The sequence below is a fragment of the Mobula hypostoma genome, chromosome 10 (assembly GCF_963921235.1).
Source record: "Mobula hypostoma chromosome 10, sMobHyp1.1, whole genome shotgun sequence".
NCBI lineage: Eukaryota > Metazoa > Chordata > Chondrichthyes > Myliobatiformes > Myliobatidae > Mobula > Mobula hypostoma.
In genome coordinates this window covers 88,897,090-88,917,918 of record NC_086106.1, presented here as the reverse complement: position 1 = coordinate 88,917,918, position 20,829 = coordinate 88,897,090, and the positions used below count along the sequence as shown (strand labels likewise).

The 20,829-nt window shown below is 41.8% G+C and overlaps 1 protein-coding gene across 1 annotated transcript in view; it reads left to right on the top strand.

The window, feature by feature from the left end:
• The window catches only part of cenpi (centromere protein I), a 100,477-nt gene that overhangs the window by 25,203 nt on the left and 54,445 nt on the right, over positions 1-20,829 (top strand). The window contains exons 11-13 of the mRNA XM_063060812.1: positions 406-497; positions 1,855-1,966; positions 10,800-10,864. Of these exons, the coding sequence (XP_062916882.1) occupies positions 406-497; positions 1,855-1,966; positions 10,800-10,864 (269 nt within the window). The remainder of the gene's footprint in view (positions 1-405; positions 498-1,854; positions 1,967-10,799; positions 10,865-20,829) is intronic.

Sequence of the window (20,829 nt, the reverse complement as noted above, 5' to 3'; positions counted from 1 at the left end):
CCTGAGTGACGTCAGCTATTGGCGAAAAAAAAACTTTGATTTTCGGAGCTTTTTGGATTTCAGAATTTCGGATAAAGGAATGTGCATCTGTATTTACTTAAATAACATGCAGAATTTCTGGAACTTCTGTTCAATATACTTTTATCTATGAATAGTGAAATTTTTTGATCTCTAAGATTGTAAAAGAAAAAGTTATCTAGATCCTCTTCATTAGTTTTGCTATTCTGATATTTTCAACTCCATGCTAATTTTATTGACTGAGCATTTGATGGCCATTATTAACCAACAGTATTCATGATGAATAGAGGGAGCTTTGGATTTGGTAATTTTAAACCTTTTTTCGGGATTTTGTGGGTTTCATTTCAAACCAAACATGCTTTTTTAAAAAATTATCTTTTTGTTTAGAGTTTGCAGACTGCAAAGGGGACTCTTTGCAAAAGGAGGAGGAATTCAAGAAGTTTTTAAATATCATCATTAGAACTCAGGAATTTCTACAAGTAAGAGTATTGAAAAATGCTAAATTTGTAACTTAAAAATCTGCTTTTATAAACTGAATACAAAGTAACAAAGATAGTTTGGAACTTTTTTGACACTGCTTGACTATTGTTATTTATCTGTACAGAGGTATTTAGAGCTGAGTATTAGTCATTGATGGTTACTTGATTAAATAAGTATTTCAACTAATGAAGAGGTTATGTTCAAGGAAAAGATTACATTAAGCAGAAATTTATTTATTCTTACTTCCCATCTGTTTCCTTTGCTCTTTTCCCCAATTTTACCCCACTCCTTAATCTGCTTTATTAGCAAAGATTGTTGTTAATTTGATTGAAATTTAAAGGTTGCCTTAATTGTAAAGATTAATCAATACTGAAAGTGAAAGAAACACTTTGTAGATTTAGGATGTTATCCAGGAAATTCAATTGCATTAGTCACAATAGTGAATATTACATTTCTAAATTAAGTTTTACCAGTATGTTTCTTTTTCTTTCCACCCCCTTTCAGCAGATGCCCAAGGCTTATGAAAGTTGTTTTCCCCATTAACCATAATCTCCATCTGGCAGAATATTCAAATGAACTTCTGACATGGGGCAGTGAACTTTCTGGTGGTTAAAAATCTGTTTGAGTTCTGCCACATATAAAGGTTGAAATTATTAAGCTGCTGCTGGAACAATTTGTCACAGTTAATGAGGAACAAGTTTATAAGCGGCTGTTGTATTCATTATGTCACAACAGCAGCAGAAAAGGGGGCAACTTTGGGTTGGCAATAGAAAGTTTCATGCTATTGATTTATAATTAGACAAGTTTAATATCAGTTCACACACGAGGAATTCTGCAGATGCTGGAATTTCAAGCAACACACATCAAATTTGCTGGTGAACGCAGCAGGTCAGGCAGCATCTATAGGAAGAGGTACAGTGATGTTTCAGGCCGAGACCCTTCGTCAGGACTCGGCCCGAAACGTCGACTGTACCGCTTCCTATAGATACTGCCTGACCTGCTGTGTTCACCAGCAACTTTGATGTGTGTTGTTTAATATCAGTTCATAGCTTTACTTTTTTTGTGGTATGCAGAATACCAGCTAAGTAATTTTTCAACACATATTACTGTTTTGACCATAAGTTGTGACTTTTGCAGTCTAATTAAGTGTAGTTTGGGGCTGTAGAACCAGGCAATGGACTTCCACTTGATAATTGATGTAATATAATGATGGTCATTAGATATGTAAAATAAAAGAAAAGGAAGATCACAATTTTTCCTGGTTAAAAAAAGAGTTCTTTTAAACATGTTGAGAGGCATTCAATGCATGTAGCTTGTAAGTCCATTTATAGCTTGAAATGTAATTGCTTTTTTCAGGAAGGCTTCTCCTGCTGTGAGGATTTTGTGTTCAAGAGCTTATCCCTTTGGGATAGTTTTTGGTGTAGCTCTCAGATCTTTGCCTTGCTTACCTGGATTCCACCGAGTTCTGGTAGGTAATTGTCATATTTTGTATGCTATTTCTCGTAACTAGTGGCACACATTTTTAAACCCCTTTGTTCTCACTCTAAGCTTGTCAGTTAACTTTCAACTGTCACTAATCTACCCCTGCCACAAGAATATGCTGTTCTCAAGTTGTCCCCTGGGATTCAGCTGCTTCTCCCATTTTATCATCTGCAAATTACAACAGTTATGTCGTTTCTGAATTTGTCAACAATGTAAATTATAAACTGCAAAGCTTCCACGACAAGCCCTGAAGCTCTCTGCTTTGTGATGCATTCAGATTCCTTCTGTATTTCTTTGGTTGTCTAATGTACTAAAAAGCTTATCATGCGTCCCTGAAAAGCTGAATTGTTTTGGACGTTGAACAGTAGTATAATCATGAGCTTTCTGTTCATGTAGTGCTTGAGGTATGTATCCAGGAGCAAGAACTGAATTGGAATCTGCGCTATGATGGGTTTTTAGAGCATTATATGTATTATTGACAGTACTGCTATTCTGAGAAACAGGCATGAGCCACTTTTCTCTACTGGTCTCTTCACCACAATTCACATAGAGAGCCTACCTCTGGGAACTTGATATTGGACACATCTTAGAAAACATGAGCACTTTGGGTTAGGGTCAGGGCTGAGATGTGCAGATCAAGACTGCACTGTGAACACAATCAGTCTAGGCTATTTCTAGGATAACTTCTCCTAGCCCAGATATTATTATGTGATTACAAGGTCATCTGTAGTCTTCAGAATTGGCAGTTGGTTTGGAGAGAACTGGATAGCCAGATGAAGAAAGGGGAGACACCAGCTTCCATTGCATCCAACAGAATGTCAAGGGACAAACCTGTAGGATCTGAGTGATCTGTTAATACAAGGAGCCGGTGTTGCCCTTTCCCCAAAATGGCTCACATTGACCTTGCCAGCCAGGGTGCAGTTCATAGACTCACATCATAGAGATGAGAGGCTATACTGTTTGTCCTGCACTCCCGACATCAGTTGGCCTTTCTGCACAGAGTTGTAAGCCAATTTATTGCTACATGTGGCAGGTGGGAATTTTTTAGTGGGGTCATGGTATTCCTGTTTTAGATCATGATGCAGGTATTCTTTGTTTCATCGTGATTTTGTTTTGCATTATTTGCGTGACATTAATGTATTGGTTTTAAATATGGACACTACATGACCTTACTTCTAATTTGGTGTACACCTGTGTTCATTAAGTATCTTTTAATGAATTTAATAGACGTAAGTTAATTTGTTTTGATTCCTTGAAAATTGCCTGGACTTCCACCATTTTTTAAAATCAGTTATTAATCTGAGAAGATTAGACAAGTTTTTATTCAGTAAATTCTGATGTGGAATGCAGTATCTGAAAGTGAAACATACATTAGGCTGATGTTTAGCAATTACAGCTTGGTGTTCAATGCCATCTTGCTTGCAGTTCTAAACAATGAGCTTCGAAACCTGGGTTTCTGTACCTCTCTCTGCTATTGGATCCTCAGCTTCCTAATTGGCAGACCACAGGCAGTAAATAACATCTCCTTGCTGATGTTCAACACAGGTGTACCTCAACAATGCATGCTTAGCCCACTGCTGTACGCTTGTGACTGTGTAGCAGCCACTGCTCAAATGCTATCTATAAATTCTGTGATGACACCACTGTTGGCAGAATCCTTAGGCCTTTTTCTGCTTTTTCAACACAAACACACAAAACTAATGCTATTTAAATACTGTTCGCTCTAAGCACTTTGTAGTGTCTAATGGTTCATGTGACCGATGCTAGTTAGAAACTATTCAGCACAGTCTGCTGTCCCACTTAAGCAGCATAGTGTCCCAAATGAACAAAGGGAATCCTGGCTATTTTCTCGATCAGATTTTATTCTTCAAAAGTTGTCCCAAATAAGCGTCTACCCCAATTAATCAGAATCAGGTTTATTATCACCGGCATGTGGCGTGAAATTTGTTAACTTAGCAGCAGCAGTTCAATGCAATACATAATACAGAAGAAAAAGCAAATAAATAAGTAAATAACTTACAGTATACGTATATTGAATAGATTAAAGATCGTGGAAAAAACAGAAATAATATATTATTTAAAAAGTGAGGTAGCATTCATGAGTTTAATATCCATTTAGGAATCGGATGGCAGGGGAGGAAGAAGCTGTTCCTGAATCGCCGTGTGCCTTCAGGCTCTTGTGCCTCCTACCTGATGGTAACAGTGAGAAAGGGACATGCCCTGGGTGCTGGAGGTCCTTAATAATGCCTTTCTGAGACCTCACTCCTTGAAGATGTCCCGGGTACTTTATAGGCTTGTACCCAAGATGGAGCTGACTAAATTTACAACCCTCTGCAGCCTTTTTCAGTCATGTGCAGTAGTTTCCACGCCCCCCCCCCATACCACATGGTGATGCAGCCTGTCAGAATGCTCTCCATGGTCCACCTATAGAAGTTTTTGTGTGTATTTGTTGACATTACAGATCTCTTCAAACTCCAAATGAAGTATAGTCGCTGTCTTGCCGCCTTTATAACTGCATTGATATGTTGGGACCAGGTTAGGTCCTCAGAGATATTGACACCCAGGAACTTGAAACTGCTCACTCAGTCCACTTCTGATCCCTCTGAGGAATTGTCCTACCCTTCCTGAAGTCCACAGTCAGCTGTTTTGTCTTACTAACGTTGGAACAATTAACTGGAATCCACTGTATATTCAAAGATTCCCTTGACACAGCTCTCTAGAGTATAGAATGCCAAAAATTCATGAACCTCTGAGAGGAAAGATTCATTAGACACCAGTTGTTGAGATATTGGCTTGGTCATATCAAAATTAAGTCACTGAGGGTGCTTTCTTTAGAATTTGGTAAAATGACTGGTGACCTCAATGATGTTGTTAGACAGCTCAGTGGTAACCTCATTGATATTCTTAGAGAGCTCAGTGGCATGGATGAGGGGAGAGTATATTTCACATGGCTAAGAAATCTTGAACTAGGACTCAAAATCACAATAGATGGATAGGTGAGTGGGCCACTTGGGATTAAATGAGGAAAACTTTCTACCCAAGATCCACAAACTGGCTTGTCCAGGTAGACCCATGATTTCAGCTTGTTTCTGCTCTGCTGAACTTGTATCTTCATACCTCAACTCTGCTTTATCTCCCCTAGTTCAGTCCCTTTCTACCTACATTCACGACACTTCACATGCTCTGGATCTTTTCAGTGATTTCAGGTTCCCTGGCCCCCATTATCTTATTTTTGCTATGTATGTCCAGTCCAGTTGGGCACGTGGCCAAGTGGTTAAGGCGTTCGTCTAGTTATCTCAAGGTCGCTAGTTCGAGCCTCAGCTGTGGCAGCATGTTTGTGCCCTTGAGCAGGGCACTTAATGACACATTGCTCTAGTCTGTGTGAGGAGTGGCGCCCCACATAGACTTCCAATCTGTGCCTTGTAAGGCATGAAAGTGCCCGATGCAGGCCTCTCATGGTCTGAGTGGACGTCCCGTGCCCCTCCCCCCCCCAAGTTCCTATACACCTCCATCCCCCACCAGGAAGGCCTTAAAGCTCTCCGTTTTTTTTCTGGACACCAGACCTAACCAGTTCCCCTCCACCACCACTCTCCTCCGCCTAGCGGAACTTGACCTTACTCTAAATAATTTCTCCTTTGGTTACTCCCACTTCATTTAAACAAAAGGTGTAGCTAGGGGCACTGACATGGGTCCCAGCTATGCTTGTCTGTTTGTTGGCTAAGTGGAACAGTCTATGTTGCAACCCTATACTGATGACCGACCTGCACTTTTCCTACGCTGCATTGACGACTGTATTGGTGCTGCTTCCTGCATCCATGCTGAACTTGTTGATTTCATCCACTTTGCCTCCAGCTTCCACCCTGCCCTCAAATTTACCTGGTCCATTTCCAACACCTCTACCCCCTTTCTCGATCTCGCTGTCTCTATCTCTGAAGACAGCTTGTCCATTGAAGTCTATTATAAATCCACGGACTGTCACAACTACCTGGGCTCTACCTCTTCCACCCTGTTACTTGTAAAAACGCCATCCCCTTCTCTCAATTCCTCCATCTCCGCTGCATCTGCTCTTAGGATGAGGCTTTTCATTGTAGAACAAAGGAGGTGACCTAATTTTTCAAGGCAAGGGGCTTTCCTTCCTCCAACATTAATACTGCCCTCAACCGCATCTCTTCCATTACATGCACATCTGCTCTTACCCCCATCCTCTCACCACCCTGCCAGGGATAGGGTTCTTCTTGACCTCACCTCCCACCCCACCAGCCTCCGCGTCCAGCACCTAATTCTCTGGACTTCTGCCATCTCCAATGGGGTCCCCCCCCCCCCCCCCGAATTCTTGCTTTCCACAGGATCGCTTCCTATTCGACTCCCTTGTCTATTCACCCTCCCTACTGATCTCCCTCCTGGCACTAATCTTTGCAAGCAGAAGAAGTGCTACACCTGCCCCTACACCTCCCCTTCCCCTTTGCCATCAGATTTCCCAAATGGACATTGAAGCTTTGGACACTACCTCACTTTTTAAAAAAATATACAAAATTTCAGTTTTTGCATGTTTTTAAAATCTATTTAGTATGTGTAATTGATTTACTTGTTTACTATTATTCTGTTTTATTTTATTTATTATTTTTTTCTCTCTGCTAGGTTATGTATTGCATTGAACTGCTGCTGCCAAGTTAACAAATTTCATGTCACATGCCGGTGAAAATAAACTTGATTCTGATTCCTCCCTTACTACCACTCAGGGCCCTAAACAATCCTTCCAGGTGAGGCGACACTTCACCTGTGAGTCTGTTGGGGTCATATACTGTGTCCAGTGCTCCCGGTGCAGCCTCCTGTACATCGGTGAGACCCAACGTACAAACCCCATTTCCAGAAAAGTTGGGATATTTTCCAAAATGCAATAAAAACAAAAATCTGTGATATGTTAATTCACGTGAACCTTTATTTAACTGACAAAAGTACAAAGAAAAGATCTTCAATAGTTTTACTGACCAACTTAATTGTATTTTGTAAACATACACAAATTTAGAATTTGATGGCTGCAACACACTCAACAAAAGTTGGGACAGAGTTAAATTAAGATTGAAAAGTGCACAGAATATTCAAGTAACACCGGTTTGGAAGACTCCACATTAAGCAGGCTAATTGGTAGCAGGTGAGGTATCATGACTGGGTATAAAAGTAGCGTCCATCGAAGGCTCAGTCTTTGCAAGCAAGGATGGGTCGTGGCTCACCCCTTTGTGCCGAAATTCGTGAGAGAATTGTTAGTTCAAAAGGAACATTTCTCAATGCAAGATTGCAGAGAATTTAGGTCTTTCAACATCTACAGTACATAATATTGTGAAAAGATTCAGAGAATTCAGAGACATCTCAGTGCGTAAAGGGCAAGGTCGGAAACCACTGTTGAATGCACATGATCTTCGAGCCCTCAGGCAGCACTGCCTAAGAAACCATCATGCTACTGTGACAATTATAGCCAGCTGGGCTCGGGAGTACTTCCGAAAACCATTGTCACTCAACACAGTCCGTCGCTGCATCCAGAAATGCAACTTGAATCTGTATTAAGCAAGGAGGAAGCCATACATCAACTCTATGCAGAAATGCCGGTGAGTTCTCTGGGCCCGAGCTCATCTCAGATGGACCAAAAGACTGTGGAACCGTGTGCTGTGGTCAGATGAGTCCACATTTCAGCTAGTTTTCGGAAAAAACGAGCGTCGAGTTCTCCATGCCAAAGATGAAAATAACCATCCAGATTGTTATCAGCGAAAGGTGCAAAAGCCAGCATCTGTGATGATATGGGGGTGCATCAGTGCCCACGGCATGGGTGAGTTGCATACATGTGAAGATACCATTGACTCTGAGGTGTATATTAGGATTTTAGAGAGACATATGTTGCCATCAAGGCGACGTCTCTTCCCGGGACGTCCATGCTTATTTCAACAGGACAATGCCAGACCACATTCTGCACGGGCTACAACAGCGTGGCTTTGTAGACACAGAGTGCGTGTGCTTGACTGGCCTGCTGCCAGTCCAGATCTATCTCCTATTGAAAATGTATGGCGCATCATGAAGAGGAGAATCAGACAACAGAGACCACGGACTGTTGAGCAGCTGAAGTCTTATATCAAGCAAGAATGGACAAAATTTCCAATTGCAAATCTACTACAATTAGTATCCTCAGTTCCAAAATGATTAAAAAGTGTTATTAAAAGGAAAGGTGACGTAACACAATGGTAAACATGCCTCTGTCCCAACTTTTGTTGAGTGTGTTGCAGCCATCAAATTCTAAATTTGTGTATGTTTACAAAATACAATTAAGTTGGTCAGTAAAGCTATTGAAAATCTTTTCTTTATACTTTTGTCAGCTAAATAAAGGTTCATGTGAATTAATCTATCACAGATTTTTGTTTTTATTGCATTTTGGAAAATATCCCAACTTTTCTGGAAATGGAGTTTGTAATGGGAGTCCACTTCACCGAGCACCTATGCTCCGTCTGCTAGAAAAAGAGGGATATCTCAGTGGCCACCCATTTTAATTCCACTCCCCATTCCCATTCCGATATGTCCATCCACTGCCTCCTCTACTGATGTGATGAAGCCACACTTGGGTTTGAGGAAGAACACCTTATATTCCGTTTGGGTAGTCTCCAACCTTAAGCATGAACATCAATTTCTCAAACTTCCGGTAATGCCCCTTCCCCTTCACCATTTCCCATCCCCTTTTCCCTCTCTCACCTTATTTCCATTTCCTGCCCATCACCTCCCTCTGGTGCACCTCCCTACTTTTCTTTCTTCCATGGCCTTCTGTCTCTTTCACCAATCAACTTCCCAGCTCTTTACTTCATCCCACCCCTTCAAATTTCACCTATCACCTTGGTTTCTCTCTCCCCTTCTCCCGTCTTTTAAATCTACTCCAGTTTTTTTTTTTCTCCAGTCCCTGCAGAAGGGTCTCAGCCCAAAATGTCGACTGTACTCTTTTCCATAGATGCTGCTTGGCCTGCTGAGTTCCTCCAGCATTTTGTGTGTGTTGAAAAATTTCTTCAATTGATTTATATGTGGGGTCACTATATTGGCTGTGACTGGTCATCTATTGATTGCATTCAAAACCGATTAGTAGATGGCTTAGATTTTAAGTGGTTCCAAGAGATAAGGCAGGGAAATGCTGTAAATGATCAGTCATGACCATATGCAATAATGTGCTGAATGTCTTGTTACTTGGTGGATTTCACTTGTTCCTCTGCAGTCTGTATCCCCTCTTGAACAGAAAGTTAAACTTTCCCAATCTGCTGGAACCTTTCTAGTGTCTAGGGCGCTTTTGGGAAAAATCATGATGAGAAAATCTATGACGGTTGTACCCATTAGATGCAAGTTGTTACACCGTTGGGACATGTAGCCCTCTTAATTTGCCTCTTCCATACTTGTTTTAAGTACCTCAATCTCTTTTGACCCTGTTACTGAAATATTTTTCATATGGATGGAGATTTAAAACATTTTTTATTCAATTTTTAGATATGTCTTCGCTTATCTAGTCATTTATTACCCATGATTCCTTTGAACTGCAACTTTATGTGCTATTTTGGAAGGCAGCCAAAATTCAACCATATTGCAATGCCAGTTCGCCTTCCCTGAAGGATGTTAGAGTTCTAGATGCCTTATTATGGCAGTCTAGATGTTTTGTCATTTAAAGTATTTATGTTGGTTCTTTCTTTCACATTTATTTAATTGAGGTGAGATTTGAACTTAGACCATAAGACATAATGCATAGGAGCGGATTTAGGCCATTCAGCCCATTGACTTTGCTCTGCCATTCCATGAAGGAGCTGATCCCGGATCCCACTCGACCCCATACACCTGCCTTCTCACCATATCCTTTAATGCCCTGACGGACCAGGAAACGATCAAATTGCACCTTAAATATACACACGGTCTTGGCTTCCACTGCAGTCTGTGGCAGAGTATTCCATAGATTTACTGGTCTCTGACTAAAAATAATCTACCTTACTAAAGGAAGGGTTGCTCCTCAATTTTGAAGCTGTGCCCTCTAGTTCTGGATACTCCCACCATAGGGTGGATGTGGAGAGGATGTTCTCTATCGAGTCCTTTCAACGTTCGGTAGGTTTCAATGAGATTCCCCTGCATTCTTCTAAATTCCAGAGTGTACAGGCCCAAGACTGTCAAGTGCTCCTCATATGTTAACCCCTTCATTTCCGGAATAATCCTCGTGAACCTCCCCTGGACTCTCTCCAATGACCATACATCCTTTCTGTGATATGAGGGCCAAAAATGTTGACGGTATTCTGAGTGTGACCTGGCTAGTGTTTTATGAAGGCTCAGCATTATATTCTATTCCCCTTGAAATAAATGTCAACATTGCATTTGCCTTCTTTACCACAGACTCAACCTGTAAATTAACCTTCTGGGAGTCTTGCATGAGGACTGCAAAGTCCCTCTGCACCTCTGATGTTTGAACATTCTCCCCATTTAGTTAATAGTCTGCACTATTGTTCCTTTTACTAAAATGCATTATCGCACATTTCCCAGCGTTCTATTCCATCTGCCACTTTTTTTGCCCATTCTTCCAATAAGCATGAAGTGATTTTATAAGGATATACTTCGTGCATTTGCATCTTCATCAGTGTCATCAGTGGTGGTGCTGAATAATTTGTGTGTTGACAGTAATGCAGTGGGGCCTCATGGATTAATGCACAGAACACACAAGTCACCTTTATGATTGCATGTAAAGATTTCAGTGAAATATTCTCGTTGCCAAATTGTGTGGAAGTTGTTCTCAAATTGTTGCTCAATGTTTTGTGTAATTACAGATATTATTTCCCTTTATTTTGATCCATTACGGAAACTGTTCTTCACTTCCTCAGTTTATTTCAAGGTAAGTAGACGTCTACTTGCACTCTTACCTTTTTCCCTCAAAGGCTTTTCAACTGTGATGTTGCCACATCAGAGGGAGGTTTGCCTAAGTAACATTGCTTCTCTTTTTTTAAAAAATGGTTAATTGTTTAAACATACTGCATAGTGTTGAGTATTTCTGCGTCATTTGCAGAGAAACTGATTTTAATACTGGTATCAGGTAAACCTTAATGAAATAATTGGAATTGCTGGCAGTAACAGATTAAGAGAGTATATTCATAGTCATAGTCATACTTTATTGATCCCGGGGGAAATTAGTTTTCGTTACAGTTGCACCATAAATAATAAATAGTAATAAAACCATAAATAGTTAAATAGTAATATGTAAATTATGCCAGGAAATAAGTCCAGGACCAGCCTATTGGCTCAGGGTGTCTGACCCTCCAAGGGAGGAGTTGTAAAGTTTGATGGCCACAGGCAGGAATGACTTCCTATGACGCTCTGTGTTGCATCTCGGTGGAATGAGTCTCTGGCTGAATGTACTCCTGTGCCCACCCAGTACATTATGTAGTGGATGGGAGACATTGACCAAGATGGCATGCAACTTGGACAGCATCCTCTTTTCAGACATCACCGTCAGAGAGTCCAGTTCCATCCCCACAACATCACTGGCCTTACGAATGAGTTTGTTGGTTCTGTTGGTGTCTGCTACCCTCAGCCTGCTACCCCAGCACACAACAGCAAACATGATAGCACTGGCCACCACAGACTCGTAGAACATCCTCTGCATCGTCCAGCAGATGTTAAAGGACCTCAGCCTCCTCAGGAAATAGAGACGGCTCTGACCCTTCTTGTAGACAGCCTCAGTGTTCTTTGACCAGTCCAGTTTATTGTCAACTCGTATCCCTAGGTATTTGTAATCCTCCACCATGTCCACACTGACCCCCTGGATGGAAACAGGAGTCACTGGTACCCAGAAACCTGCCCAGAAACAGATAACATCAAGTCTAGACACTCATTTTGACACTTTTTTTCCCCTAAATCAATCTAGATTGGCAGAATAGCATTCTCCTGTTACAGATTTGAGGATTAGAGGTGAGCAATGGGTAATTTTCATTCTGAGTCTTTACAGACAAATGATTTGAGAAATGGGATAGTTAACAAGTGTTAGAAAAGTGGCACTTGCGAAAGGGCCATTTGTCCATTAAAGCTAATCATTTCCAACTTGTGTCACCAGTCTAAATACCTTGATCAAAGGTTGAGATTGGAAGAGTTTGAAGTTAAACAAATTATAAGTTGCACAGGAAGATGGGCAGGGTTAAGAGAAGGTCTCAAAGGATGGAGTCGAGGAGAAATTGCTGATACCAGCTGAAAGAAAATAATCAAGACTTGTGAATAACAAAAGATATTAATGGGGTAGGATAAATAAGACAAAGAATGAAAATTGTTTATCAGAAAAACAGTGAATAATAAATAGGATCAACACAAAGTTTACCAGTTGCAACTATCATAAAACTATGTAACATTTACAACACAACAGACACAATCGGCTGAATGGTGTCCTATGTAAGTTAAAAAGATATATTTGGCCTATTCTCATCCTTCTGGGCTTCGAGGCCCTGTTCAACATGCTGTTAAAGCACACATCCTATCAGCTTTTTAACTCTGTTACATGTTTTGCCATCTATTGTCTTTTCTGGGTGAGGGGTTGTGTTTTACCACACAATAAGTGCTACCAAGAGTTCTTGCACCACTTTTATGGCTGGGGGTGGGGGGGGGGGGTTGGTATTGACAAATAATTAGAGTATCCTAAATGCCCTCTCTTGGTTCTTTTAACAGCTTGAGATATAGTTCTTCCTGGCCTGCTAGATTATCCCTTTCAAAATGCTTAAACCCCTTAATACTTTTTTGACACTGTAAATCAGATATTTTACACTTCTCTTCAGCTGTGACATTACCTTCCAAACTTCTCCCCAAATAATGATGATAGCCACCATGTACAAACGACATTAACCATACTTTGCTCCATGCTGGTTACCTTTTTTGAAGCGAGTTAAACTATGATAAACTTACGGCGACATTTAAAATGTAAAGAAATTTATGAGAATTATCACAGTTGAAATATACCCCTGCTACTTCATCCTTGAACCTCCTACTTCATAACATTGGGGTTGCTGTTTCAATCAGAAGTGCAGTTCTAGAAGGTACTTACCACCACCACTATTTAGGGAAAGACATTAACAGACCATGGAAGATTTTACATTAGGTTGGATTTCTTGCTACTTTACGAACATTTAGAATGACTTGGCAGTGTGTCGCAGATGTATAGAAGTCATATTGATTTACAAATTGGTTAGCAGGGAAGCAAACAATTATGTATATGTCAAGTGATCTACAGTAGTGTACTTTACAGATTTGTGGGTTTGCCTGTGGATTCTGAAATGTATGTGTACAACAACATAGTCTTTCAGATATAACTTTGGGAATTCCTGCTAATCAATAAAATTGTAGGTTTTTGCCTTTTTTCTGCCATCTGCCCATGAAAGAGCTAATGGAATTGCTTGATCTAAAGAACAATACTGCAACCAGATTATAAATGAATGTTTCATAACATGGGAGGATGATGATTGCTATAATTGCTAATACATGATGGTGTTGTTCAGATGAGTGCAGACTTGTGGTATAACTTGAGTGACTTCCAAGTCCCTGGATGATTATGATTACTGGTTATAAATAGAAAGGTTAATCTTTTTATATTTAGATTTAGAGTTATTGCTATTTGAGAGAGATAAGTACAGTTTAGTACCCCAAGTTCTTTTACAGAATAAGGTTTAGAGTTTGTGATGGGGATAGTGAAAAGTGATTAGCAGACCCTCAGCAAATTGCATGAAGCCAAATAGCAACAAAACAACATAGCATTGATTAACTTAACAAAAGCGATATATTGTTCAATCCCTTCCTACCTATGTTCGTGACACTTCTCACGCTCGGAAACTTTTCGATGATTTTAAGTTCCCTGGCCCCCACCACTTTATTTTCACCATGGATGTCCAGTCCCTATATACTTCCATCCCCACCAGGAAGGTCTCAAAGCTCTCCACTTCTTTTTGGATTCTAGACCTAACCAGTTCCCCTCTACCACCACTTTGCTCTGTCTAGCGGAATTAGTCCTTACTCTTAGTCATTTCTCCTTTGGCTCCTCCCACTTCCTCCAAACTAAAGGTGTAGCTATGGGCACCCGTATGGGGCCAAGCTATGCCTGCCTTTTTGTTGGCTTTGTGGAACAATCCATGTTCCAAACCTATACTGGTATCTGTCCCCCACTTCTCCTTCACTACATCGATGACTGCATTGGCGCTGCTTCCTGCACGCATGCTGAGCTCGTTGACTTCATTAACTTTGCCTCCAACTTTCACCCTGCCCTCAAGTTTACCTGGTCCATTTCTGACACCTCCCTCTACTTTCTAGATCTTTCTGTCTCTATCTCTGGAGACAGCTTATCTACTGATGTCTACTATAAGCCTATGGACTCTCACAGCTATCTGGACTATTCCTCTTCTCACCCTGTCTCTTGCAAAAATGCCACCCCCTTCTCGCAATACCTCCGTCTCCACTGCATCTGCTCTCAGGATGAGGCTTTTCATTCCAGGACGAAGGAGATGTCCTCCTTTTTTAAAGAAAGGGGCTTCCCTTCCTCCACCATCAACTCTGCTCTCAAACGCATCTCTTCCATTTCACGCACATCTGCTCTCACCCCATCCTCCCACCACCCCACTAGGAATAGGGTTCCCCTGGTCCTCACCTACCAGCCTCCGGGTCCAACATATAATTCTCCATAACTTCCGCCACCTCCAACGGGATCCCACCACTAAGCACATCTTTCCCTCACCCCCCCCGCTTTCCGCAGGGATCACTCCCTACGCGACTCCCTTGTCTATTTCTCCCCACCAATCTCCCTCCCGGCACTTATCCTTGTAAGCTGAACAAGTGCTACACATGCCCTTACACTTCCTCCCTCACTACCATTCAGGGCCCCAGGCAGTCCTTCCAGGTGAGGCGACACTTCACCTGTGAGTCGGCTGGGGTAATGTACTGCGTCCGGTGCTCCCGATGTGGCCTTCTATATATTGGCGAGACCTGACGCACACTGGGAGTCCGTTTTGCTGAACACCCACGCTCTGTCCGCCAGAGAAAGCAGGATCTCCCAGTGGCCACACATTTTAATTCCACGTCCCATTCCCATTCTGATCTGTCTATCCACGGCCTCCTCTACTGTAAAGATGAAGCCACACTCAGGTTGGAGGAATAACACCTTATATTCTGTCTGGGTAGCCTCCAACCTGATGGCATGAACATTGACTTCTCTAACTTCCGTTAATGCCCCACCTCCCCCACCTCCCCCTCGTACCCCATCCATCCTCTGGGCTTCCCCCCTCCCCCTTTCTTTCTCCCTAGGCCTCCCATCCCATGATCCCCTCATATCCCTTTTGCCAATCAACTGTCCAGCTCTTGGCTCCATCCCTCCCCCTCCTGTCTTCTCCTATCATTTTGGATCTCCCCCTCTCCCTCCCACTTTCAAATCTCTCATTAGCTCTTCTTTCAGTTAGTCCTGACGAAGGGTCTCGGCCCGAAACGTCGACTGTACCTCTTCCTATAGATGCTGCCTGGCCTGCTGCATTCACCAGCAACTTTTATGTGTGTTGCTTGATATTCCAGCATCTGCAGCTTTCCTCGTGAAAAGTGATATATTTGTAGCTTGGAACTTTAAACCTAGATTTACATGCACAAAAGGCCATTTTATTCTGGTTTGATTTAAAATGACATAACTGAGGACTGAATAGTGGAAATAGGATGCATGAAATTGCACTTTCTTTGGTATTTGCATTTACAAGGCATGTCTGCAACAAGAGATGAGACAGTTACATGCCTGGCAGAAATGCCAGTACGGGTGTCCCCCGCTTTTCAAACGTTCGCTTTACAAAACCTCACTGTTACAAAAGACCTACATTAGTTCCCTGTTTTCGCTAACAGAAGGTGTTTTCACTGTTATGAAAAAGGCAGCGCGCGCCCCAAGCAGCTGCTCTCCCCTGGATTCGGAATGGCATTCTCGCTGGCATTGCTTAAACATGTGCCTGTGAGCAGCCGTTTGCAAGATGTGTTCTAAGGTATCGGAAAAGCCTAAAAGAGCTCGTAAGGGTGTTACACTTAGCGTAAAACTAGACATAATTAAGCGTTTCGATCGTGGTGAACGAAGCAGGGACAAAGTGAGTTTGGCTTGTGGAAGTTGACGAAGATGATGTTGAAGAGGTTTGGCATCCCATGACCAAGAGCTGATAGATGAAGAGCTGATGCAATTGGAAGAGGAAAGGATTAACAATCAAAACCAAATGCAGTAGCGAAAGTGAAGTCGTCCAGAAACCGAACGTGAAGCAACTGTGTGAGATTTTCGCTGCAATGATAAAGTACGACTTTAATTTTGAAAGGGTATGTCGGTTTAGGGCATATTTGCAGGATGGTTTGAATGCTTACAAAGTACTGTATGATAGAAAAATGCGCCAGGCTAGCAGTCAAGCAAGCCTTCCACATCAGTCACAGCAGATGACGAACCTCGACCTTCGCCATCGAGGCAGGCAGACATAGGAGAAGATGACCTGCCTGCCCTGATCGACGATGAGATGACACCCCCATGTCCCACCACCCCAGTGGTTCCAACCCCCGGGCCGTGGACAGATACCGATTCGCAGAGAATGCAGTGGTAGCCGGGAGGCATCCAGCACACCTTCAAGAAAAAAGCCGAAATAAACATGCTAATTAATTAGGTGCCACCCGGCACGTAATTGTCGGCCCAGATCAAAGGCGATTGCCAATTGCGTCGCCTCTGATCTGGGCCGACATTTATGTGCCGGACGGCACCTAATCAATTAGCATGTTTATTTCAGCTTTTTTCTTAAAGATGTGCTGTGTGCGTCCCGGCTACCACTGGACTCCTGCATGCTTCGCGGATTGGTATCCGTTCGCTGCCCGGAGGGTGGGTGCCACTGCACCGCCCCAGCCTCCGACTCAGCCTAACACACCATCATCAGCAACACACATCAAAGTTGTTGGTGAACGCAGCAGGCCAGGCAGCATCCCCCCTAGGAAGAGGTACAGTCGCTGTTTTGGGCCGAGATCCTTCGTCAGGAGCACACCATCATCACTGTGCTTGGCGCTGTCCCAATTCTGGTAAGTGATACTACATTTTACATACATTATTTCTACTTTATATAGGCTGTGTATTTTTACGTGTTATTTGGTATGATTTGGCAGCTTCATAGCTTAAAGGTTACTAGAGAGAGTGTTTTGCCGAGAGCGCTTGCGTCAGATTTTCGCTGCGGAGAACAGTGCAGGCAATCGTTGTAGGGAAGTATTTCTAATTTATAGAGTCTGTGCATTTATCATATCATTACTGCTTTTACTATATGTTACTGTTATTTTAGGTTTTATGTGTTATTTGGCATGATTTGGTAGGTTATTTTTGGGTCTGCGAATGCTCACAAATTTTTCCCATATTAATAAATGGTAATTGCTTCTTCGCTTTATGACATTCCGGCTTACGAACCGTTTCGTAGGAACGCTCTACCTTTGGATGGCGGGGGAAGCCTGTAATCAATTGAATGGTTGTACAAATGAGTAGAGATCTATTGTGGTGGATCACCACTTTAGTTCACTTGTTGTTTAGGAACTGGGCAGTTATAAGACTAAAGACTTTGGGTTCCACAGTTAGCTGTATTTCTGGACAAGTTGCTCCAGTCCTGTACAACACCTATAGCAAATGACAATGTGGAAACTTGCACAGCTATTTCTTGTTGGCAACAGCTTGGTTAAGTCAAACACTTCTAATTACTGCTCAATCAACAAGACAGAATCATCGGAAGTGATGCATACTATAAGCAACTTTGCCGTCAGTTGCCAATATTATACTGTTGCACAGACTGAATTTTACCTGGACCCCTTGGATCCAGCCTTGGTCCAAACGTGCACAAAAACATTGAATTTAAGAAGTGAGATGAGCCTGGCTGTAATGGATATTAAGAATGCTTTGTAAAACTGAAGACTACGGGCATGAAGGGGAAAACACTTCAGTGGTCCAGCTCATTTGCTGAAAAGAAGTTGTTGTTTGTGGTTGTTGGTTGATTATCCGAAATCATCTTCAGAATTGAGTTAGCCTCTCTGGTAGTGCCCTTAATTGGTTTCACTAATATATCTTGGAGATTTTTTTGTTTTTCTTGGAGACCAATTTCCTAAGAGATACAAGGTATGTTGTGGTACTGCTCAGGGAAGCTCACTTGGTCCCATACTCTTTTCCTTATACATGCTTCCCTTAGGAGACATCATTAGAGAGCATAACTTGATTTTCCCAATTATTCAGATAATACAAATTTGTATATCTCTGTGGAGCCTGATGATAACACCCATCTTTTCTGATTCCTGGTATGGCTGCATGAATGAGCAATAGTTTCCTTAAACTAAAATAAACATGGTTCTGGTTGGTTTCAAAGCGAGAAGAGATAAACTTGATAAATGTGCTCCCCTTGTAAAATGAGAAATAACTAGCCTGGATGTTATCCTTGATTCAGATTTGAATGTTAACTCCCTCATAAAGAAAGCAACCAGAGCAACATTTCTACACTTAAAGAATATTACAAAGGTATGTTTGTTTCTGTCACGTAATGATGCTGAAAAATTAATTCACCCCTTTATATTGACTGGATTATTGCAATGCACTTTTTATAGTCCTCGCTAGATTTATAACTAAAACTATGATGAGGGGACATATCAGTACCATACTAGTTACCCTACATTTGCTTCCTGTATCTTTTAGAATTGATTTTAAAGTATCTTTTATGTTTTTAAAGCTCTTAATGCTTTGGGACCAATGTACATCACAGACTGGTTTTTGTTCTATAAACCTCTTGCGTCTTTTTCTGCTGGTCTCTTAAACAATCTGTCTGAAAAGATAATTGGCAGGTCAGGATTTTTTTTAAACTACACTCCTGAACCGTGGAATTCAATATCTAAAACTATAGAATGCAGATTTAGTTGACACTTTTAAATGCCAGCAAAAAGCCTATTTATTTAATCTTGCTTTAACTAACATCTTCTTGTCTTTTATTTTCAAGTTTTATTTTTAATTTTAATTTTAATTTTTTATTTAGTTCCATGTTTGCACTTTTATCCCATTGTAAAGCATTTTGAACATCATCATCTGTATGAAGTGCTCCACAAATTTATTATTATTATCCTGGCTATTTGACAACTCTGCTTGAGTTTTTGGGTTGATTTCTCGGGCCGCTATCTTCAACTGCTTCATCAGTAATCATGCTTCCATCATAAGATTATGAGTAGGAGTCTTTGCTGATAATTGCATGATGTTGAAATCTAGTCATATCTCCTAAGCAAATGCAGCTGTCCACAACTGCATGCAGCAATACTGGGATAGCATTTGGGCACAGGATGATACATTGCAAGTAGTTTTTACACCACAGAAAGTTTTCAGGGAATGATTACTTCTATTGTCAGACTACCTACCCTTGGCTTTCAGTGGCATTATTGTTACTGAGTCTATCACTATAAATTGACAGATAGCCAACTGGATCAGCCGTACAAGTAATGTGATTATAGCAGCTGGAAATACCCTGGGTATCCCATAGCAGGGGTCCCCAACCTTTTTTGCATTGCGGACCGGTTTAATATTGACAATATTTTTGTGGACCGGCCGACCGGGGGTGCGGGGGGGGGGGGGAGTAGGGTTGCCAACGGACAAGAGTAGCAGTCAAATGCGTTGTTTACCCAGAAAGGCTACAATGGCCATGAAGCCTTGCGCGGGCACCAGTGTGCATGCGCGTCGTGACCTGCCGATTTCCCCCCCCCGATTCTGTTCGTGGGGGTGGGTGTTAATCACTACTGGAATATAGGCGATAAGTGGGTAATACACTCAATTTTGTTTCTAAAAGAGTTTATCTAACGAATTTAATATTAAACACAGCGCATATTTTCCTCGCATGAATACAGTGATGTCAGTGATGTCAGTGATGACAGGGGAGCTTGAAGTGTTGAACGAATTTCCAGTAGAAGTGGTAGAGGCAGGTTCGATATGATCATTTAAAGAAAAATTGGATAGGTATATGGACAGGAAAGGAATGGAAGGTTATGGACTGTGTGCAGGTCGGCGGGACTAGGTGAGAGTAGCGTTCGGCATGGACTAGAAGGGCCGAGAAGGCCTGTTTCCACGCTGTAATTGTTATACGGTTATTTATAAGTCAATAGCATCATAACATTTTAAGTGACATTTGGATATTAAACACACAGCACATATTTCCCCCTTATGAACATATAAAATCATTGCAACACACCAATATCGCTGAATCAGTGGGAGCCCTGGGCTTGTTTCCCTGCAACAACACGGTCCTATTGAGGGGTGATGGGAGACAGCGATACTCGAAGGGGGTTCCTTATGTCCAGTCTATTTCGCAGTTTAGTTTTCGTTGCATTCATTGCAGAAAACTCCGCTTCGCAGAAAAATGTTGGAAATGAAAGCAACGTTTTCAGTGCTTTCTGGCTATCTCAGGATATTTAGCCTTGACTTTGATCCAAAATGCCGACAGAGATGTTATGTCAAACATACTTTTCAGCCCGTTGTCATTTGCAAGCTCAAGGAGTTGATCTCTTTCCCACCCTGACACGGATGACGCGCGGGTCACGAGCTCGCATGCATAATGGTTGATCAGTGGCCATGACAGGGAATGAGGAAAGGTGCAGCTGACTCATATCTCCAAATCATATCGCTTCCTCGCGGCCCGGTGGTTGGGAACCACTGTCCTATAGTAAGTGGCTCACAAAACATCTCAAAAAACATCCTGTCTATAAAGCACACGTTCAAAGAGTGATGGCATAGACCCGTGACTGGATGTTTGCAGTTCCACCAATGTTCTCAGTGCAGTGTACCAG